We start from the raw sequence: 23,402 nt of genomic DNA on the forward strand, positions 1-23,402 counted from the left end.
TGGTTGACTGGAAGATCCTAAGCAAGCCATTTTGAAGAAACTCGGCATTTTCTTTTTTTTCTTTGACTCATATTGACTTAATCTTTGGCTATCAGAGTTTCCAAAATGCATTCATCATGGCTAATGCAGAAACAAACTAGAGAGAGCTACTTAGAGTCAAGATAACAAACTGTATCTGGAGAGATTCATGAGTAATAGTAGTTAAAGAGCAGCATGCAGATGCCTCTGGCAGTCAGTACCAAACAGTCCCATTTGTAAAGTATTGGCTTTCTGTCTCTGGCCGGATACTTAATTCTGCTCCACTGAGCAGACTGTTTATTTACCTGCTGGTACAGGCTGTAAATCCTTTGCACTTACAGTCAGTGTTGTCTGCAGTAAGATTTTACTATCTGGGGGAAAAAACCAAAACCAACCAAAGCCTCTCCCCTGCTTCTTGTTTTGTTTTGTTTTGTTTTTTAAATGTCGTGGCAGACAAATAGAAAGGTATACTGTAATAGTGTACAAATGCTGAGATCATATAGATCAGCAAAACAACACCATCTGTTCAGAAAGTCTTTGAGGTACTTTTATTTTGACTTGCTTGGGAACATACAGTGGTTCAGGTAGAGAGAAGGCTTGGTTTGGCTGAAGATAGTTTCACTATCAGAACATGCTATAAACTGAAATAAAAGAAGACAATGAAAAGATAAAACGTCTGTATTTTCCTTCCTTTACTTTTGTTGCATTTTAGGATATCTGCACTTAAAATAAATACGGTGGGAACCCTCAATTGTTTTTGTTGTAGTGTATTGTGAGACATTTTTTTCCAGGTGGATATCCTTGTGGAAATCCTTCAGAAATAGAATATTGTGTTTAGATTTCATGTTGTATTACAGTAACTAAAAAAATTCAGTAAATTTTCTTCAGTGCTTTCTCTGTATATCTATTTCGTAAAGAGGTAAGAACCTGATCTCACATTTTGGCTGTTAGTTTGACCCCAGGAAGAAAAACGAGCATAATAGAGAGTGAGTGTTCATCCTCTAATAAACTATACTTGCTGTGCAGCTTGTGCAATGGATTCTTCAGCTTTCAAATGATTCATAGTAAGGCATACTACTAACCTGCTGCTGAAGCAATTTTTATTTAGTGCTTCACTGAGTTGCAAAATTGCATAGTTCAATTCTTTATTAGATTGCTGCGCATTTAGTTCTGTCATTTGGTGTTTACATGTGTTAAAGCCATATACACTTCTCTCAGTTGTGTGTATGTTTAAAAGGACCTACTAAAAGAATTTGCTTAAAAGTGGTATTTATGCAAAGTCTCAATGTGAGTCATGCAAGGCAACCCATTTTTTTTCTCTGAAGACTGAGAAACTTCTAGGTTTTAGGTGTTGACATGTTCTTCACTAGATTTTCATAGGATTTGGTCCCCTTCCCTGTGATCACTGTGCCTGAGTACATGTCATTACAAAGCAGAATAAGGTCTGGATACAGAAACCATTATTCTTGTCGGGTGGAACTTTGAAGAACAAGAGGAACTTGATGAGCAATTTTAAAAAAAAAACCACAGCTTATTCAGTGAACCTAAAGTTTTCCTGTGATAGCATTGCTTGCAACCTCTTGTGTTTGGATGCCTTGAAGATGAAACAAAATTGCTTGCTTTTTTTTTTTTTTCCTCTTTGGTCGCTTCCACCAAAATGTGTAGACATGGGGTCAGTCAAGCATGTGATCAGTTCCATCTCACTTCAGTAAAGTCACCAGAAAGTGTTTTCAGTGGAAAAGAGACGTCAGATTGGAGTCTTCACAATCAACAGAAGTTACCTAATAATTGGAAATAGTAGGCTGGAAAATACATCCAATTGTAATGAATGAAAGAATGCAAACTGACCTATCTTATCAAATACCTGGATAGCAAATTAAATCTTCTCAGGAAAGAGATTTTTACAATAGGTATCGTAATCTAAGAAATGAGATGCTTAATGGATTTTTTCCTTAAATACTTCTTAATACCATTAAGTGTTGTGAAACTATTAACTTACTTACATGCATGTACTTTGTGTTGCTTAAATAAGCATAGATTGACACGCAGAGAATGAAATACTTGTTTTTAGAAGGGTAGCGTCTACATTTTTATGGTTTGAGTGGAAACTACCTTCATTGCATTGCCAATATGTAGTTTCATTAATTACTATTTTAAGATAAAAGCATCTAAAAACTAACATATGAGCTGTCATTCTGGGTTGCTCTTCAGTGATGTACTGAGAAGCCAGTGTGTGTTCTGAAGAGCTTCAGCATGACAAGGTGTGAATAGACAGAATTAAAACAATAACCTGGGTTTCTGAGATAGTGCGGTGTTAGACCTGAGACCAGAATCTACATGTTCTGACTCCAGTTCAATTTATTTGCACATAATGCTGCCAAGTAAATGCCTTCTATTTTCTGTGGGCTTTTTTTCCTTTTACCCTTTAAAGGGACAGTTTTATGACCAGGTATCCTTACACTTTGACCAAGAATCACTTGTTTATTCCTTTTTTTACTTTGTTTTCATATTTTTGTCCCTTTTTCTTCCCTCTTCCAAGACGGTGTGGAAGAGGAGGTTCTGTCTATAGAACCTGCAGCAGCATAGTTTGTTGCATTTTGGTGAAATATAAGGTCTTGGGAGACAACTTTTTTAGCATTGTATGTGGGCAGTACTACATTTATTAGCAAGTAGAAAATATTTTCAATATTTTTTATTACATTTATGTTTGAGGATTTTGAATTCAGACTTCAGCTTTGCTATTCCCCTAAATATTTAAAAGCAGTAGGCAGTCGTGCTTGCATAGGGATGGTGGATATAACTTTGTACTGCAAAGCTGGAAAGATACTGTACCAGAATTTACCAACTTGCAAAGTCAGTTCTCAGACATTATCAAAAGAAAGAACTGATCAAACTTATTTATGAAATGTTACCAACTAGAAGGTAGAGTAGAGCAAGTTTTGCCCTTGAAGTCTTTTTCAGGGATACATCTGTGTATTTTTGCAGATGTTGTTAGTTTTTTGTATGATATTCTTTATTGGAGAGTCAGACTGTCAAGGCTGAGATTTCTGTTTGAACCAGTTGTTTTTCTACTCCAAAGGCCTGTAATTGCTGACAAATTGGGGTTGGAGGAGTGTTTGTGTAGTGGGTTGGTTTATATTTAGGTAAATGAAATGGCCATGAGATTAAATGTAAAAGATATTATTGAATGAGATTAATATGCAGTTTTTCAAGAAAGTGTCATTCCAGTTACATTTTAAAAACATATTGTGATTTTCTTCTTCTGCCTCATGTTTGATTAATGTTAGTGAACAAGTAGCCAGCCAGAAACTAGATTGAGTCTTTAATGGTGCAGGCATTGATAAAAATCAGTTTTTGACTACTGAGCTGTAGCAATAGCTAAAGGATGCTCTACAGACAGTCATAGGAATTGAGTCTGACAGCAGGCCACTCAGCCAAGAAATTTGACTGTCATCTTCACCTCCTTACGCGCATTCACATGGGTGACCAGTAAATAAATGTGTCTTTTTCTTACTGACTCACGGTAAGTCCCTATCTGTCAGATTGTGCTGTAGAAATGAGATTGAGCCTATTATGTTCAGCAACACAAACTGAAATAATTAGGTGATTTATTACTTTTTGTACATACGTGACTGAGACGCTGTGTGTTTTTATTTTAGTATGGCATATATAAACTTCCCTATTGCCAAGTAATGATGACTTCACGGTATTGAAGGCCTCTGTTGTCTCCCTAATCTGCCAAACTGTGGAGACTGACATGTTGATAAATTTCTTTAAAGTTAATTCCATTATAGAGAAAACAGCAATTTTTATTTTTTTTTAAAGGGTATCAACTTTATATCATTGAATTGTTATTTGTAAAGATGAACTTCTTAGAAATGAATTTTTTAAATACATAGCCTAAGTAGACACTGATAAGATTTGGCTGATATCATGTTCTCTTCATTCCTGTTTCCCTTGGAGTTCATAATTCAAAGTAATACTTGGTCAGGAAAGTAAGTCAGACTATTCAGATTTAGTATATATACCAAAAGTGTAACTGTTACTTTAGTAATCATTTTGTAGTGCTTTTCCATGCATAAAAACTATTTAATTATTGAGTAATCTTCTGTTCATTGTAAAATGTGGAGGCTGTCAACTGGGAATATAAGGCTTTTGTTTGATGTTTCTTAAGCCTTTGGTAGTAACAGGTGCTGCATTTGGCTTGAATCTCATACTAATCTGTATGGTTTTGACAACAGAGGATTTTTTAAATGGCTTTTTTTTGACCATGTGTTTGGAAGGGTACAAGCTTGGGTGTGCTGCTAAGAAAATAACTATACAGGAACAGAGTAACTGACTATACAAAGTTCTCAAGCTCACAGGCAGACTGAGAGATTTTTCAACTCTTCCTTCAGAAGCAATGATGAGGTATGTGCACTAAAATAGTGTATGCAAGTGGCTCACACAGAAATCTGATTTTGCTTTTTTAACTGTGGTGCGTTAATTTTCTATTAGTAAGAGTAGTATGTAGTTAACTATTTGTAGTAAGTTTTATAACAGTGCTTAAAGGTACCATCCGTGCACTAGAATGTCATTGTAATGGGCGTTGTGTGGAGGGAATAAAAGAATTCCTGACACACTCATTAGAGTAAATACACAGGCTATGAGAGCAGTAGAGGAGTAAAAAGAAACAGTGAGGCAGTGTTAACCAGCAGGACAGATGGTGGCTTTAGCAGACAAGAGGCCTAATCCTTAGTTTTACCTTTATTGAAGGCTGTCCTTCAAGGTGTTACTTGCAGTATGTTTTGTACAGGTATCAAGTTTGGCAATAAAGTTTGTTAAATTTCACATCTGTGAACTGCTTATGAACTCCTTCAGAAACTTAATCTCTCACTTGAATTGTTAACAGCAGCTTAATACACCTGAAACACCTGAAAACTAAGGTGGGAAATCCACATAAAGTAACACATTGTCTCAAGTGAGAGTTAACCATAACTTCACTACTAATTGTTACTGATAAAAATATCAAAACAAAAGGTCTTTCTGTAACACAGATTAGTTTTTTGGCTATGAAATGAGTAGAATTTGCTGCTGGCAAGTTTAGCACTTCTGAATTCATATGTGGTACTCAGATGTGTATGTGGTTGCATCTCTTACTTCCCAAACCAAGCCCTCAGCTCTGGCGCGCTCATTTCCTCGCAATCTGACTGCATGTCTTACGTCTTCAGGCTAGGATTTGACTTGCATGCCTTAACTCTCAGCTGGTTTTCCTCAGGTTTTCCTCACTTTTCACAGGAGACCTCAGCTCCAAAAATAGGGTTAGAAACTATTTCGTTAATTTTCTTTTCCCTCACGAAACTGGGACAATAAACCACGTCATCCTTCATTTCAGGAACCCTGGCTTAGCCACATGTTAAAATACTAAGTGCAGATAAACTCTGTTTGCTCTGCAGACTTCAGGAGCAGAATAGTCTTTCAGTGGTTTTCAGCTTCACCATCTGCCAAAGTTAAGACTCTTACAAGAGCTAGAAGACACTTGAAGGCTTCTCATTGTCTATGTACATGTAAGGGCAAGAGTGACACGGTTTCAGAATTCCTGCTGTAGAATAAGGTTAAAAACCCTCCAAGGTCGTTCTCTGTCTCATATGAAGAAAAATTCCATTGTATTCTCTCCATCTGTCCCATCATTTCAGTAGTAATAAAGGAAATTACATGATGTAGCATCCTTTTTTTCTAGAAATGCTGTCATTTTACATTTATGGTCAATATTACTGCAATGTGATGTTGGTAACCTTTTTCCTATACTAAACAGGATCATGAGCATTTGAGGAACCGAAACAGTGTTGTTTGTGGCATGGGATAAAGAACAGACATTTGAGTGCTGAACATGTGCCTTCGTCTAAGTTTCTAATGATGAGAAATATTTGAGCAATTTGATTGTGTTGACTTTAAACAAATCTTGTTTTCCATTCATTCTCCATTTGACATATTAGTGAGAATAAATCATAATCCCTTCTTGTAGCTGTTGTCCCAGGAAAGATGCAGGAAAAATGTAAACCAGGTGGAATACTGGAAGAAGATATCGCTAATGCATAAGTTGTTAGTTGCTCTTAACTGTAACTTAGTGTTTGTTTGCATTTTTGATGAAGAAGCACAAAAGAAGTAGAAAAATATTATTAAATCACAAGGGCAATTTTGAAGCTAGATTAAAATTAGGCTAGTTACAGAAAAATTTTGTGGTTTGGGATACATTGATATGTTTACTAAATGTCATATTTAACTTCTGGGGAAAAACACAGAAGTTTTGAGTAGGAACTTGGAATTTCTTTTTTTTAATGCGTAAGTGAGGTACAGTGTTTTAGCTTGGGAGACAGACTATTGAATGGGAATTTAAGGAAAGCTTGTAAGTGGAATGCAGAAGGTAAATAAGTGAGGAGGGACATACATGCTTTGTTTCTAGTATTACAGAGAAAAAAATGGCACAAAATGCTCTTACTTATTTAACTTACGGTGAGAGTAAGGCTAGCTTACTTGTTTTGTCATTTTGTTTTTCAGTTGACTTTAAGCCTCATGCCAGCATGGACACTGTCCATCACATGTTACTCTTTGGATGTAATGAACCCTCTTCTACTGAAAGTTACTGGTAAGAGTTGCAACTTGCTTTTGTTATTGTACCTAACTTTTCTTGTGTTAATTGCTTCCACATAACCATTTTCCAGTGTCAAAATTTCTTGGAAAAGCAGAAAAATCTGCAAGGAAGAAGAAATGTATAACATTCCAGTCTTTCCACACCTGAAGTGTTTCTTTTTTTTTAGCAAACTCCTCTGTGAGGTTGAGAAAGAAATCTGTTTTCTGAATCTTTGTGACTAATTGACTGTCTGCAAGGAGGAGACAAGAGCTATAGTGGGCAGGGTGCCATTGGATACCAAGAAATCTAGGCTTCCTCTGTAGTTCGCTGCTTTTCTGTATGTCAAGAAGTATTGCATCAGGTGTTCGAAGGAAACTGAGTGAAGGGTAAGCTGAAGAGGAATCTTTCTGTGAAGCATTCTGGTAGTTGACTTGCCCTTCAAAATGTCTAAGCAGTGAGAGCAGAGGGATGCTCTCAGTGCCACTAAAACTGGTGTGGGGAGCCGAAGTGAAGAGAATGTAAAGGTGGGTGGAAATTAATGGTCTGTCCAGTAGTTTTGCAAGTATTTTCCAGGTTTGCAAGAGAGAGCAGATGAGGTAATTTTGCTGATACTGCAAAGCTTATGTGACTTATTCTGATCTGGGGAAAAATTTTAATATAGATTTTCTGATAGAGTAGTGTCATCACAATTTGTCTTTTAAGTATTTGCTGAAAAAGGAACTAGAGCTGGAATTTAGAGCTACTAGTATAGTGTAATCTATTTTCCACAAGAAATATGAATTTAGCAGTTCAAATAATCTCTGCATGTTTTTGGGAGAGTATTTGATTAAGATATTGAATATACAACAAACTTGCATCAAAAGTTTTGTCTCCCTTCTACCTATCAACCAACAGTTCTAATATTGAAAATGGTATAATCTTCTCTGGCAAGACAAGCATATGTTTAAAAAGCTCAGAGAAAAGGACAACACAGAATTTCTATTGATCTATTTTCCCAGCAGCTTTTCTGTGCGCTCTTTATTGTATCTTATATATTAGAGTATACCTTTTGAATAGTTCAATGTGAAAAATATACCAACATAAAACTGTTCATATTGTGGCCTTTTAAAACCACTTTATATTTTGAGTGTCTGTTTTAAAACTGACTGGATTGTACTTGTAGCTTGTTTTGTTTTCATATGTCTGGAAGTAGTTTTATTAGAGCCTTGAAATAATCCATACATGATAGAATAATATTGCTATAGATTGATCAGGTGCTTGTGTTGGGATGAAGTCACAGGATCATGTTTAAGTCACATCTAGCTGTCACATCTAATCTGAAGATGTAGGTGAAATGTTTAGTTCCTGAGCTTTCAGATACGAGAAGATGGATCAAAAGCTGTAAAGTCATAAAGTTCTTCAAAGCTGAGTAAGACTCAAATCCTAGGTTTGAGACTAGGGTTCAGGTAGTTTGAGCTCCCTGGTTGTATCTTCACTTTTCCTGGAGAACAATTGCGCAGCAGAAAACTCAGCAGTGGCAAGCTGTGCGGTGTGGCAGCTAATACTGCTTATGTTCTTGATTGCTGTACTTAACAACTGCCTCTCAAATGATGAAACATGTGTATCATCAACATCATACTGTACATGTCATCAATGGTGCGCTGGCTCTGCAGAGCGATGTATTCCCTGCAATGTGGTAGAATCTTTATCTGAAGAAACACTACAAGGATGCATAGGTGTTTCCCTTGAAATACCTGAGCATTTCCACGGAAATAAAGTAAGCTTCCGGGCTCATTTGCTCAGGCTTTGCTCAGTGCACCAAAAAAGAGTTGTAGCTGCTTCTGTGTCTTGATCATAATTGCTCCTAAAAACAGTTCAGCCACTAGAACAAGAAGTTTTGCCTGAGCTGATAAACTGCTGAAATCAAAGTAGCATGCCTGAGCTGATTCATCAAAAGTTCAGATTCTCCATAGATAATCAAGAATACACTTGAATGATTTAAAGGAAAATGTTGAATTATCCAGAACTTCTGAGTCTCCTGGTAAGGAAGGTCTCACGTGGTGTCAAACCTAACACTGACATGAGCTCCCATGAATGATATGGTTCATAGACATAGCCATTATTTCAGGATCAGGTGGGGCAACTTTAAATAGTTATCTGATCTAAACAAATGTATAAATTCAGGTCATAGAACACCACCCAGTGTTTCCTCCATCAGACTAGCTGCTGCTGTTGGCAGGAGAGTATGGTTTTGGAAGCATTTGACATCAATAGTTCAGTAAAGGTTGCAAAAGATGTCAAGACTGGTTCAATAAAATACTTGTATTTCACTGCTTAGGGGAGAGTGGGAACAACATAAAGATTTGTATTTCTGATTGTAGTTTTTTACCATTGTCACTGTTATGAACCATTCAGCTCAAGGACTGAAAATGATCCTTTTTGTTACTCAGTCACCTCAATTATCTTTTTTTACAAATTTTGGTTAGAATATAGGAGTAGAGTATAATAGTAAAACAAGTAAAAAAAGTTCTGTTTTCCTAAACAATGCAAATATGCTAAAAGCATAGCCAAATACTGGTCTTGCTGACATAGTGAAATATTTTGCAATCGGTCAAAACCCCAGTACCATTAAAAATCCCGGCTTTTGAGCTTACCCAAGATTGAGGAAAATGCCTTTGGAAAGTCCAGGAGAGTTTGCAAAAAACGAAGATCTGAGAAGCAGTCAGTAAGGTCTGTTTCCACGCCCCCCCCCCCCCACCTGCCTCCTCACCCCCAAATTTGTACCACAGTCAAAATTAGTTTTTAGTACAGTACTATATAGTGTGCAGTTATAGTCCATTTTTAAGGTATTCTGTGCTACTCATTCTGTTCAGAATTTCATGATTTTTTGCATGTAAAGAAGCTATGAATTTCAGTTATTAGTTAAATTTTTCTGTTTGTAATTTTATACTTTTTACTAGCTTCCTCCTTTTAAATCTGTTCATGATTATCTTAACTCTTCTTTGTAATCTCCTCTGCATTTGTTTTTTTTTTCTGAAAACGATGTTTCAAGATCAGCGTTGACAGCTAAATGAGAGGGTTGACTGGTTTTTAAGTGTAATGAAAGAGCAATGTGTGTATTTCATCCTTCTCCGCTGCAGTCTTCCCCCTTCATTGGCCAGTGTCTCAGGAGGAAAGTTTAGAACAGCTTGTGCATGTTCTTTTTTTTAACCTGGCTAATGTGGTCCTAAAAAATACTGTGGTATAAGTGAAAGCTACCTGGCCTGGGTGGGGTGGGGCATGAGGAGGGAGATGTGGCTGTGCTTGTGTTTTCTGCTGTTGTTCCTCCTATAACCAATCTCTTCAACATGTTTCCAAACTGTGCAGCTCAATACCTGGTTTCACCCCTGAAGTCTTTGGGTTTTTTTTAGATTTGTGGCAGTTGAAAGCTGTGCAGCTTTTGCCTGCAGCTTTATGAATCATTAGTCATGAAACACTTCACTTATCCTGAAGATAAGTTTTGCTTGTACACTGGGGCATGTTTGAAGGGAGAGATGACCAGACTAGTAGTTGTGAAGGTCTGGAAATACGTGTTATGAGCAAAATTAATGAAAAGCAAGTGGCATGTTGCCTTTTTTCTTAGTAGTCTGATGATTACGGCAATGCTTTCTGTCAGAAGAAAACACAGCAGCTGTGTTGCAGGAAGGCTCTCTGGGACCACAGAAACACATAATGTCCCACTGAGGTGGTTTTGCCTCTGTGCCAGAAGAACAGGTTGGTCCTGGGAGAGCAGCCTGGAAAGCATAGTCATTTGTTCTGAGAGGTGGCACATATAGATTCATAGATTCATAGATTGGTCCAGGCCGGAAGGGACCTCCAAAGGTCATCTAGTCCGACCTCCCCACAGTCAGCAGGGACACCCCCAACTAGACCAGGTTGCCCAGGGCCTCGTCGAGCTTCACCTTGAATATCTCAAGGGAAGGGGCCTCAACCACCTCCCTGGGCAACCTGTTCCAGTGTTCCACCACCCTCATGGTAAAGAACTTTTTCCTAATATCCAATCTAAATCTCCCCTTCTCCAACTTAAAGCCATTGCCCCTCGTCCTGTCGCTGCAGGCCTTTGTAAACAGACCCTCCCCAGCCTTCCTGTAGGCCCCCCTCAGGTACTGGAAGGCCGCTATGAGGTCTCCCCGGAGCCTCCTTTTCTCCAGGCTGAACAACCCCAGCTCCCTCATATGGCTGAGGCATCCTCAACAGAAACATTACTGAGCCTACATCGACTAAAAGTCCTGTTCTTTTATGCTTTTATACTCTTCCTCGCACTTATGTGAGGCTATTTTCCCCAGTATTTAAGGTGACTGAAACCCTGCTTTATGTGTAGAAATGTTTTCCCAGGTCTCATTTTACCAGTAGTAACAAACAGAGAAGGGGCTGTGCCATTTTGGTTTTGTTTGAAACCTTGGCATGGGTATCAACCTTCGTTGCACGAGGCTTGGATCAGTTGCTGTAGTCTGAATAGAAGTCATACCTATGTGTGCTGCACCTGTGGGAATGACTTCTACACTCTGTGCTCAGTTCTGCGATTCTTTGCCACTCAAGAACGTGCAAATACACTCTGTAAAAACTCCTTTTCCCTAATAGAGGATCAAGAGGGAAAAGTGTCTTCTAGGTGGGTGTTCAGAAATCCCCTCAGCATCACTTATTGCTTTATCCTCATCCTGTAGCCTACACCTGCGTACAGCAGTCAGTACCCTCTTGGATGTGGTCCAGGTACGTTGTGCTGTCTGTGGGACTGTGTCTGACTGGCCTTTTACAGATTTGGTAGTGTCTGTGCTCGAAGATTATCAGTTCTTGCAGATGCAAGGCATCTAGAGCTTAACAGTCTTCGGGAGTCTTTCACACTCCATCCTTGGTGTCGCCTGCATGGTGTTAGCTGCAGAGGCTAGGGACAACTCCAGAGCTCTCAGATGCTTTTAAGCTTTTGTGACCTGTTTGTGTTCTGTAACATGGGAAACACTTATTTTTTTCTTTTTTTCCCGCTTGAGTGGGTTTGTTTGGTTGGGTTTGGTTTGGGTTTTTTGGTGTGTGCAATTTTTTCTGTTTATGAAAAATAAGAACTTGTGGGGTGGAATAAAAATTAATTGCACTGCACTGCAGTGAGGTTGCATTAAGTACAGGGAACAGTGTGACTGCCTCCCACCTGTTGGTTCATATACAGCTACCTGTCACCTCTTTTTTTTTTTTTCCCCAATGATTTTTAAATGAATTTCAAATACCAATTTTGACTTAAAGCTTTGAAGTCTTGTGGTTTTTTTCTGCTTTGTGCACGAGGCATGTCCTTCTGTGTAAATGTGGCAGACATCTAATTTTGAGGCACTTGAGCTAATAGTGCTAGAAATTTTCATATGATTCATTCTCACAAAAAGTTCCTTTATTTTTTTCATCACTGGTTGCTAGACTGGCAGGGACTATCAGAACTGTCTATGGTTTTGACCCTGTTTGCCTAACACTGTCCTAAGGCAGAGGGAGTTAAAAAAAAAAAACAAAACCAAAGAAGATGAAGAATCTAATGATATCCAGGAAAGCAGTCTACATTAAAAGAACTGTGTTTAGTCAACATACACCCAAAAATATCTTCATAGATCCTAAAATTAGTGGTTTTGCATGTAATTCACATGATTTCAAAATTAAAAAATTGTGTTCCCTTTTGTTTTCTTTCCTCATATTTTTAGGGACTGTGATGAAGGAACATGCAAAGACAAGTCTAACATTTTGTATGCTTGGGCAAGAAATGCTCCACCCACCAGGCTACCCAAAGGTATTGTGCCTTTAATGTAAAGTTCTTGTGTACAAGGGCAAGGGAGAGAAGAGGATGTAGAAGTAAGCACCTGGCATATCTAGGAACCTCCTATAATATTTTTATTATGTCTAGTTGATGGAAACTGTATAAACATCAGCCTCATAAACTATGAATATATTATGTTAGCTAATATACTTGGGGTTTTTGTCATCCTGTTTGCTATAACATTATGGGTTTTGGTAGCAGGGAAAAAGGCTAAGGGAGAGATAACGGTCATAACATGCTGCTTTATTTTTGTACAGCATTAATCTTGCTTTTCCTACTATATTGGAATGGTACTATTTATATATTTTTCAGTAGCACACGGACTGCATTAAAATATTTTTATGTGTTTGGGAAAGCACAAATAAGTTTAATCTAAACATTGAGTTTTTTCTATGTCTTAAGTACACTTGACAATTTTGTGTGCTTTCCATTTCTTAATGCTTTGATGTGGTTGAGCAACATGTTTATATACCCATTTTCTTGTATGATAGATGACTTCACTGAATTCAATCAAAATTTTTTAAGCTACTTGGAGTGGTATGCCTGGAAGACAGGCAGAAGTGGTTCTTTCTAATAACCACTAAGGATCCTAGAAATATCGACCATCTATATAGCCTCAATCTGAAAATACCTTGAATTCTAAAAATTTTTTCTTTTATCGTTTACTGCCTCTTTTCATAACCAGGAGCAGTGCACAGCATCATGAAGAGCTTTATTTTTAATAATCCGTTTACACACTTATCAGCACGAATGTTATTTGATTTGGTTATCAGAATGTCAAGTTAAAAAAAATATTGCTTGGAGGATTCTATGGAAACCTGTTATTTTCTTTGCTGTTAAACCCCAGCTAGTAATAATTTTCTTGTCTCTAAGCTGTCCATAAATACAAGGTTTGTGGGGAGGGTTCATAATGATATTACATTTGTGCACACAGAGGCTGCAGTTCCATTTATAAGCAGGCTTTGCCGTGGGCAGTGTTTAATCTAGTGGGATTCACTGACCGAATAGGAAGAAATTGCTTTCTCTGCTTCTTTTGAGGAGTGTTCATTGTAGAATTGGTTTAGAGAAATCCCTTTTGGTGATGGTGATATTTTGTAATTTCATTATTTAAAATAATTTCAAAGTCCTCCATTTTCTTCTGTGCCTGTGCTTACTTCTGTCAACAAGAAACATATCTTCATAATTTTCACAGTATTTTTTCTGTATACAATATTAATTTACATCTCAAAATATTTTACTGCACATCTTTTTATCTTTTCATTCTCACTGTGTTCTTAGTAAGTCATGTTAATCAGTTTGTATCATTCACAGGTTGTATGAGAAATGAAGGTTCTACCAAATCCTACAAGGATGGCAAAACGTGATTTAGCTTTTTTATATAGTTGTATATATGTACCAAATTATATTCATATTCTTGGATTGAGAGAATTATCTGCATAAAGCAGATACCTGTTCATTAGTAACTAAGTTACGGTCCTAGCTTCTTAGCCTGTTTAGGAACATGTTGTGATAGTGGTTTTCCCAGTTTTCAGGACATTGTTTTCTTCGCTGGTGTCTCAGTGAAATTTTCTACCCCTTCACTCTAAGCCATTACAGTGATTTGTATTTTTATATATGGTCAGGAGCGGTGAACCATCTTACATTTTATTGTTGCTGAAAACAATGTATTCTTCTTCTCTTAGGTGTTGGATTCAGAGTTGGAGGAGAAATAGGTGGCAGATTTTTTGTGCTCCAGGTACACTATGGGGATATTAGTGCGTTTAGAGGTATGTACTTTGGAAATTTGTTCTGCAAGTTATATCACTTACAGCATCAAAAATATTTACCTATAGAAAAGAATTTTGCTGTTAATGCCACTCACAAAGAAAAAGAAAGATCAGTGGGCATATTTGTAATAAAGCTTGTATATTAATTTGACTTCTTTATAAACTTGCTATAAAGGTGAACAGATTTTTTTTTTTTCTTCAAAAAATATAGGGCAAGTGACTTCAAGTAATGAAGAAGCAGATTAATAATTTTAAGCGTCAGGTGAAACTTGTTTTTCCATGCATAATTCAGTGTTTTCTTCAAGAAAATTGAAACAAATACATGTGAACAGCCTTAACCTGTCACCTTACTTGAATAGCTGGTGAGAAGGATGAAACACACTGGCCAGTCCATCACAGTATCTGTGTTTGGAAGAAGTTGTAACTAGTGGAGACAGTGTCTTCTCATGGTTTTTTTTATTTAAAAAGATGCAACACTCATTTCAAGCATGGCAATGTGGTTATTGTTGTCAGTGAGACAGAATCACGGAGTCATTGAGCTTGGAAAGGGCCTCTGAAGGTCATCTGGTCCATCCCCCCTTGCTCAAGCAGGGCCACCTGCAGCTGGTTGTCCAGGTGGCTTTTGGATATTTCAAAGGATGGAGACTCCACAGCCTCTCTGACCAACCTATGCCAGTACTCGGTCACCTTCACAGTAAAAAAGTTCTTCCTAATGTTCAGAGGGTACCTCCTGTATTTCGGTTTGTTGTCCGTTGCCTCTGGTCCTGTCACTGGGCACCACTGAAAAGAGCCTGGCTCTGTCTTCTCTGCATCTTCCGTTCAGATATTTTTGTACATGGATAAGATCCACCCCAATCCTTCTCTTCTCCAGGCTGAACATTTCCAGCTCTCTCAGCCTTTCCTCAGAGGAGAGATGCTCCAGTCTCTTAATTATCTTTTTGGCCCTTCCTTGGACTCTCTCCAGTATGTCTATGTCTCTCTTTTACTGGGAAGCCTGGCACTGGACACAGTATTCCAGGTGCTAAGTATAGGAGAAGGATCACCTTCCCCTATCTGCTGGCAATACTTTGGCTAACACAGTCAAGGATACTATTAGCCTTCTTTGCAGTGAAGGCACATTGCTGGCTCATGTTCAGTTCAGTGTCCATGAGGACCCCCAGTGCCTTTTCTGCCAAGCTGCTTTCCAGCTGGTTGGCCCCCAGTGTTTACTGGTGGCTGGGGTTGTTCCTCCCCAGGTGCAGGACTTTGTACTTTCTTCCTCTTGTTGAACTTCCAAGATGTTGCTGTCAGCCCGCTTCTTCAGCCTGTTGAGATCCCTCTGGTCTGTCAGCCACTCCTCCCAGTCTGGTTTCATCAGCAAACTTGCAGAGTATACTCTGCCCCATCATCTGGCTCATTAAGGAAGATGCTGAACAGGCCTGGACCCCTGGGGTACACTGCTAGTTAGCGTCCTCCATCTAGACTTTGCACTACTGATCGCCACTCTCTGGGCTGGATCAGTCAGCCAGTTTTCAATCCACCTCACTGTCTGCTTATCCAGTCCATGCCTTATAAGCTTGGATTAATGAAATTTGGATTTCATTAATGCATCTTGAGATACTGTTGATCTGAGATATGTTGGGACAAGATTATTTATTTATTTATATCCCACATTGTACTTTGTTCTTTAAACCTGGAATGCCTTGTTCTGACACCTCTGAGGTGCACGAATTCTTACTTATACTCTGTGAATCATGTCCTGTGTGGAGTTCTTGGGTTAGGTCCTCTCTGGCATTCAATAACAAAAAACTTGTGCATCTTCATTTTCTTGGAATGCAGCTATGATACATTACTGTATAGGATTTAAACAAAAATGTGAAGATCCTCATGGGCTGAGTGATAATCAAGATGTTGGACTTGAAAGAAGGAACAGGAAGTAAGTTGAATAGTAGCAAAAAAATTAAGGAAGGAATATGCATTACACCAACAGTTTGAATTGTGCCCATGGCCTTTGAATTCTTCTGTGATACCATGCAAAATGATCCACAGGTTGACTCAGTTTCGAACAGAGAAGTTACTCTGTAGCTGGCAGCTTCCCAGTGCTGTGCAGCCTCTCTTCTGTACACCTCTGGGAATATTTGGGGAATACTCATTTAGAATTGCCAGCAGCACTGTCTGAAGCTGAAGGTATGGTTTCTACCATGACATGTAGGTATAATGTTGGATAATGGCAATAATGGCAACCGAGGAGGGGAAGGAGGAAGAAAGAATAAACTGGGTGTGCCAGCACTGTTTAAATGGAGCACGTAAGCAAATGTGCACAACTGAAGCTGAAAGACTTGATTTTCATGAGACAATTCAGATGGACCCAGCCCATGAGATTTTTCACCTGCTAAAATCACGAATAATTAAAGTTACAAACCTCTAAAGAGAGCCTGTTAGTTGAGAGCCTGCTCTTCATTATTGCTTGGGGACAGTGAGAGTTCTCATTATTCATTTTCACTCTTAAGTATAATTTATGTGTATGTAACTATTAAAAAAAAAAAAGAAACAAATGAGATCAGTAACCTCCATTGCACATTTGTTGAGGATGTGTTCAGAAATTTTTATTAGTAAATTAACTTGGTAGTCAAAGCCTTTATGCGAGAGATCCACTTGCCCACTTAAAGAAACTATAGTGAAAGAAGTTACACCCCCACTTGCAGCAGACTTCTGTATTTTTTGCCCAGAATATCTGTACAGGACTTAGAATAATCAATGTTGTAGATACAAGCCTGCATAATTATGAAAGTTTAAGAAGTGTGAACTGATAGGACTATAATTTATGAGATGATACTAGTATCACTCTTATAACAGTTAAAGAGTATGACAGAACACCCTCTATTTTATTTCAGTGCCTTTTACTTGGCAGTCCGATATCTTTTTTTTTAAAGTGAAAAATAATTTACCTTTTCTGCCACTTCTGTGAGAAAGCAATGCTTTTAATGTAGTCTGTCTGCAGAAATTCCAATAGAGAAAAATATAATTTAAGTCTCCTAAAGATTTAGATGTCCTAAACCTTTTATTATGGTGTTCAAGGATACTCATAACCTTCAACTAGTTTTACAGGTATTTTTAAACTTCAGGAATGACCTAAAGGGAGATTTTTTGTATGAATGAGATGTCTGTTGATAACTGTGGCTTGTCAAAGTGTAAGAATATAGTCATTACAGTTTGTATGTAAGCGCAGTTGTTGCGATTGAGAACAGAGGACAAATGATGAAATATAGTCAGTTAGCTTGTTATGCTTTCAGTAGCACATCAAAGATTCAGAAGCACTGTTCAGAGTTTAATTTTCTGACTTATAGTCATTGCAAATATAAAATGTTTGGCCTCAGGTAGTAATTATTTATGTATTAGCACCCCATTCTACTTCCTAACAATTTGTGGGGGAAAATGTCATAGCTAAAATTTATCATCTCTCATTTTCAACTCTTTGTAAAAGGGATATTTCTTCATTGCATTAACCAGCAATTAAACTAATTCTGCTTTCCCTCACTCCTTAGCTATAATCCAGAGCTAAGTATTCATATTTAGATATGCAGTTTATGCTCAGATACCAAAATAGAGCTTATTGTATCTTGTCTAAAATACACATAATTTAAAAATAAGTTGGAAAACCAAACATAAATTCTACTAAAAAAATGGGGTTATTTTTTGTTCAAATTCGGCTTCTTTCTCATTCCCTATCTCTTTCCCTATCTCATTCCCTCTCTTTTCTTGCACAAAGCATGGATAATATTTGCGTTCTCAACTCCTCCTAACCCCCACTCTTCACTGAGAATAGATTTATTTCTTCCGGCTATCATTCCCTACAAGAATTGTGTTACCTACATTACATATGTCACAGACATACCTGCTTTTATGAGGGAGGTCTGAGGTTCTTAGTGTTTTGGGGTTTTTGTGGTTGGGGAGAGTAATTAATTTTGGCCACCAAGCTGGTAGATGTCTTAAAAATAACCGTTTTCTTCATAAGCGTGTGGATTGTAATTGGTCATTTGAGTTCTAATCTTACTTGAACACTGAATTCAGTGTGCTTCTCTTTTATAACCAGAGGCTTAACATTGATGTCTTGAATAAAATTAATTTTGCATATTCCCAGAAATTCATGTCTATGATATATTATGATACCCTTTCAGCCTCTGTGACCTTTACCAAGGTATTTATTTGTTAAAAAATTTATACCAGAACAGGGTCAACAACTGTTTATCTCTTTCCTATTTGGAAAGTAAGTTGTGAAAATGGCACTGGGGAGTCTTTGCTTGCATTTTGTTTTCAGAAACTGAATGAAGGTAGAGTTTCATTCTGCACTTTACTCGGCTTTTAAAAAGAATTTTTCCAAATTGATTTTGGATGAGTGAACAGATCCGCAAGAGCAAGCACCTTGATTCTCATGAAAAAAATTGTTTTAGCTAGTGGTCTTTTATGTATCAAATACTAAGTATCAATATTGAATGCAACATTGAATTTGTCTCTTTCTTCACTAAGACTTCAAGTTTATTTTTGTGCTGCATGTCTTTGTCTTTTTAAATAAAACTCGTACAAAGTTACTTCCCAGTGGGCGTTAGCTTTGGGATTGCCTTGCTTAGAGGTTGTGCTCCAGCTTTGAGGCTACTTCTTAACTTTAATAAGGCAAAGCCAGTTCTGAGACCGCTATGTGGAGATTCTGGTACAAATCAAAGGACTGACTTTGAAATAACAAGGGGTTTGGAGCTTCATAAAAAGCACCACTTTCTTACAATGAAAACTTTTAAGTATTCTAGTAGCCATGTATAAGTGCTGTACTGTTCCTATTAGAAATAGAGTGATGAAGAAGCTGAATAAATAGTTTGAACAGTGTGCTCTGTAATTTGTAATCCATGTGCCCAGAGCGTAAAGAAAATAAGTTTTAAAAAGTGTTTATTTCTCTAATTCTGAGTAAAAAACACCACAGAATTTTAAGTATCTAGGAAGTCCTAGAAGTCACAATTTCTATGGCAGATTATCATACATGTAACTAAAGAGTTCAGGACTGTAGATCAGGATAGACAGACTGTCAGGAAGCCTGTCAGACTCACACTGGAAGTTTTAGCAAAATCAGCCTACAGAAAGAGTGTTTCACTTTAGGATAATTTGACTTCTCAGTTATGAGGGTTTCATTTGACAAACTGTATTTCTAGTATTTGAGATATTTCTTCTAGAAAACACGATTAACAGAAGTAGCATGGCTGATTCTTTTCAACTAACTTAAATGTTTATTAGCAATTAAACTTGAAATTACCGTTACAAATTTGTCAGGTACAATTCTTAAAAATGATGGATTCAAAATCTGAAGCCAGAGTTAGGCTTTAACATGCACCATTGATTTTGTTTGACATAAGTAAATAAAAGCAGGGAATATTAATATGCTTGTGTTATATTTGCACACCACACAAAAAGCAGCCATAAGCACAGCTTCTAGTTTCATTTGTGTTGGAAACTCTGCATGGACAATTGGTTTTCATTTGAACCTATTTCTGAGCTATATAAAAGTGCATTTTCGACTCTTTGTCACATGGCAAATAGTAATTAGTAATTTCTTTGTCCCAAAGCAGTCAGTATTTGCTGTATAGCTGAAACAAAGAAATCAAAGTAGCTAGATAAGCTGGACAGACAGACTGGAAAGGAAACCTTAAGATTTTGTTTGGTTGTGCATTGTTTAAGGATATTTTTGCTGGGGTCACACAGCGAACCTCAGAAAGAGTTTGCACATGACCTTGCTGCAATCAAACATACTAGATAATGCTGGTACAGTACATTAACAAATGAATTAACTATTTTTACTGTCCTAGGATATCCAACATAAAACAGAACTGCTGTTTGCATTAGTATCTCGAGTTCACTTGTTGACTTTATTACAAGGGTTTCTGGCTGCTTCGTTATTATGTCTAAAATCATTGCTTTTCTACAAACCTTTCATTTTTCTAGCTTTTGTCAAAATACACATTTATTTGAAACAAACCAACTTCTTCTGCATGGTAAAAATGACACTGCTTCATCTTCCAGATGCTAATTCATAAAGATCTGAAATTTCTAGTGTCAAAAAAAAGCAGTTAGCTTTTCATTCACCAGAGTTTTGCTTTGTATTAAGGTTTTAGCACAGTGCACCACTTTGATGTTCAAGTTTGTGCAAAGCTGAGTAATATTTCCACAGTATGAAAGTTTTACTGCAAACAGTACGATTAAAACTTATTTTGTCTTCTGGTGTTTTTATACAGCAGAAGAATGTTATTAATGTGGAATAATTTCACATGGTTGCTGATGATTAAACTGTCTTGTGATTTATACAGATAAACACAAGGACTGCTCTGGTGTAACTTTACATCTGACACATCAAAAGTAAGTATCTTTAAAAATACTTCCCTGTTATGATTTTTTTCATCAGAACAGAAGGCATGGAAGCTCCTCCTTTTGATTCTTTTGAAAACGTGAAATAAAAATAATGCATCCTTCACAATATTAAGAATTTTGAAGCCAGTGTCATCTGTTGGCAAAAATTTCAGTTTCTGGTAAGAACCTTAATGAAACGGTGCTATCAGTACTGAGTTAATCCATTTTAAGAGCTTCATATTTAGAAATCTAGGACAAGGACAGCAATTATGTAAATGATCATTTTGTCCTATTTAATATACTTTGTAGAAGATGCTTTAAAACATGTAGCTCAGTATGAAAAAAAGGAGGGGAAGGGAATTGCTGTGGACAGCTGCTTTCTCAGCAGACCAGTTTCAGATGCAATCCAATATTTAGAAATTAGTGGTGTTAAATGGCATTGCATATTGTGTCACTTGCAGTGAGGTTTTACAAGGGACTCTTTTAGCAGAGCTTGGCTTTTGAATTGCAGGCAGCCTCTGATTGCTGGAATGTATCTTATGATGTCTGTGAACACTGTAATACCACCAGGAGAGAAAGGTGAGTCGTAATTCTACAAAGTGGTTATATAATTTCAGCATCTGATTTATTTTTACTGCTTATTGTGGAAGAAAATTTAGCAGAGCCTCGCTGTATTGTAGATGGACAAATTAATTGCTTAATTAAATACATGATGAAAAAGTCGGCAAAGGCGATCAATAATGTAGGAAACAATCTTGTTCAAAGTAATCGTGATCTGTGCAATATTGAAGTTTCTAGGATTCTTAAGAGTATTTCCTTTAGAAATTTAGAATCATAGAATCATAGAATCATAGAATGGCTAGAGTTGGAAAGGACCTTAAAGATCATCTAGTTCCAACCCCCCTGCCATGGGCAGGGACACCTCTCACTAGAGCAGGTTGCTTAAAGCCCCATCCAGCCTGGCCTTGAACACTTCCAGGGATGGGGCATCCACAACTTCCCTGGGCAACCTGTTCCAGTGCCTCACCACCCTCACTGTAAAGAATTTCTTCCTTATATCTAATCTAAATCTCTTCTCTTCCAATTTAAAACCATTGCCCCTTGTCCTGTCACCACTCTTCCTGACAAAGAGTCCCTCTTCAGCTCTTCTGTAGGCTCCCTTCAGGTATTGATAGGCTGTTATAAGGTCTCCCCGGAGCCTTCTCTTCTCCAGGCTGAACAACCCCAGCTCTCTCAGTCTGTCTTCATAGGAGAGGTGCTCCATCCCTCTGATCATCCTCGTGGCCCTCCGCTGGACCCGTTCCAACAGGTCCATGTCCTTTCTGTGTTGAGGACTCCAAAGCTGGACACAGTACTCCAGGAGGGGTCTCACGAGCGCAGAGTAGAGGGGCAGAATCACCTCGCGAGACCTGCTGGCCACACTTCTCCTGATGCAGCCCAGGACACGGTTGGCTCTCTGGGCTGCCAGTGCACACTGCCTGCTCATGTTGAGCTTCTCATCCATAAGCACTCCCAAGTCCTTCTCCTCGGGGCTGCTCTCCAGCCATTCTCCACCCAACCTGTATTTGTGCCTGGGGTTGCCACGTGATTTATTTTCATCTTAATATTTTACCAAAAAAACCCTACCTATTTTCTTATTTCCCCTCTCTCCCCCAAAAAACATGAAATTTCTTGGACTCTTCTTCATGCGCATTTGTCATTCATGCTATTTGTAATTTACTAAGAGTTCAGTTTTAACAAATTAATTTCTACCAGTAAGGAGCTGCTCTTTAAAAATTCTGTTGCTGTGTTCCAAGTTGGTTAAAAGGCCAAAATGCTGAAAAAAACCATGGTAAAACAAAATCTACAAACAGTTTCTATTCAGAATCCTACTCAGTGGAGTTTATCTGAAACTCAGCTTGGATTTTCCCAATATCACTTCTTCAAGCTAGCATGGAATGTTCTGTTTTAAGAAAGTAAAACACTGACTTTACAGTTTCCTGTGCAATACCAGAATTTAAATTAGATGTCCAAGAACATAATTTGTCCCATTTGCAAAGAGCTGCCTACACAGGATGAGGTGGTCAAAACTCAGATGACTCCAACTCTTCAGTGAATTCAACAACTTGAAATCTTTTTTAACTTGAATTGAAACTTATTGAAACGTATTTTGCACTTCAGTATGAAAATATATCAAAAGAACACACACACCCCCAGCAAAATATTTGATTGATGCAGAAATCTACTTTTTGAGCTGGAGGGGTGAGGGAAAGGGGAATAAAAACAGTTCTGTGCCTGTTGATAACTGCCTTCTCATGTTCAATCAAATTTGCAATTCTTAAGTAAAGTGTGAAGTTGTTATAACAGGAAAAATGCAGCGAGTCCCCAGATATCTCTCAGAGAGGCATCGGCAGAGGAGTTTCTCTGTGGGCTCCTCCTTAGCGGTTGTTATTGCACCTAACACAGGCACTAGCCTGCAGACGTTGTCTGCACAGCACTTCTCTGCCAAAGTCTGAATCTAACCCTAAACCTTTAAGAATGGGTGCAGAACTATAAGACCTTAAAACCAAGCCTTCAATATAAATTGTATCAGTTTAGAATCATATCAGTTTATTTTAGTTAATTTTAAGTGTCCCTCAACATGGCCTGTAAGCAAATGTATTACTTTACTTTGTTAAGTAGAACTAGTGTACGCTGGAAAAAGTAATGCTGAGTTTCAGCTCCATTTTGTATGTACATCATCACAGAAAATAATTTTCAAGTGACTTTTACTATATTTTATTAGTTTTTCTTTACAGGTGTCTTGAGGTAGCACTCCAGAAATATAAGATATTATCCAGTATCTTTTGAAATTGTCTGT

The 23,402-nt window shown here is 37.7% G+C and overlaps 1 protein-coding gene across 7 annotated transcripts in view; it reads left to right on the forward strand.

Moving 5' to 3' along the window:
- PAM (peptidylglycine alpha-amidating monooxygenase) overlaps positions 1–23,402 on the forward strand; it is a 78,594-nt gene that overhangs the window by 11,113 nt on the left and 44,079 nt on the right. For all 7 annotated transcript variants that reach the window (XM_074166316.1, XM_074166311.1, XM_074166312.1 and 4 more), the window contains exons 4-8: positions 6,556–6,643; positions 12,319–12,404; positions 14,114–14,197; positions 20,524–20,572; positions 21,075–21,142. In XM_074166316.1, the coding sequence (XP_074022417.1) occupies positions 6,556–6,643; positions 12,319–12,404; positions 14,114–14,197; positions 20,524–20,572; positions 21,075–21,142 (375 nt within the window). The remainder of the gene's footprint in view (positions 1–6,555; positions 6,644–12,318; positions 12,405–14,113; positions 14,198–20,523; positions 20,573–21,074; positions 21,143–23,402) is intronic.

The sequence above is a fragment of the Numenius arquata genome, chromosome Z (genome assembly GCF_964106895.1).
Source record: "Numenius arquata chromosome Z, bNumArq3.hap1.1, whole genome shotgun sequence".
Classification (NCBI taxonomy): domain Eukaryota; kingdom Metazoa; phylum Chordata; class Aves; order Charadriiformes; family Scolopacidae; genus Numenius; species Numenius arquata.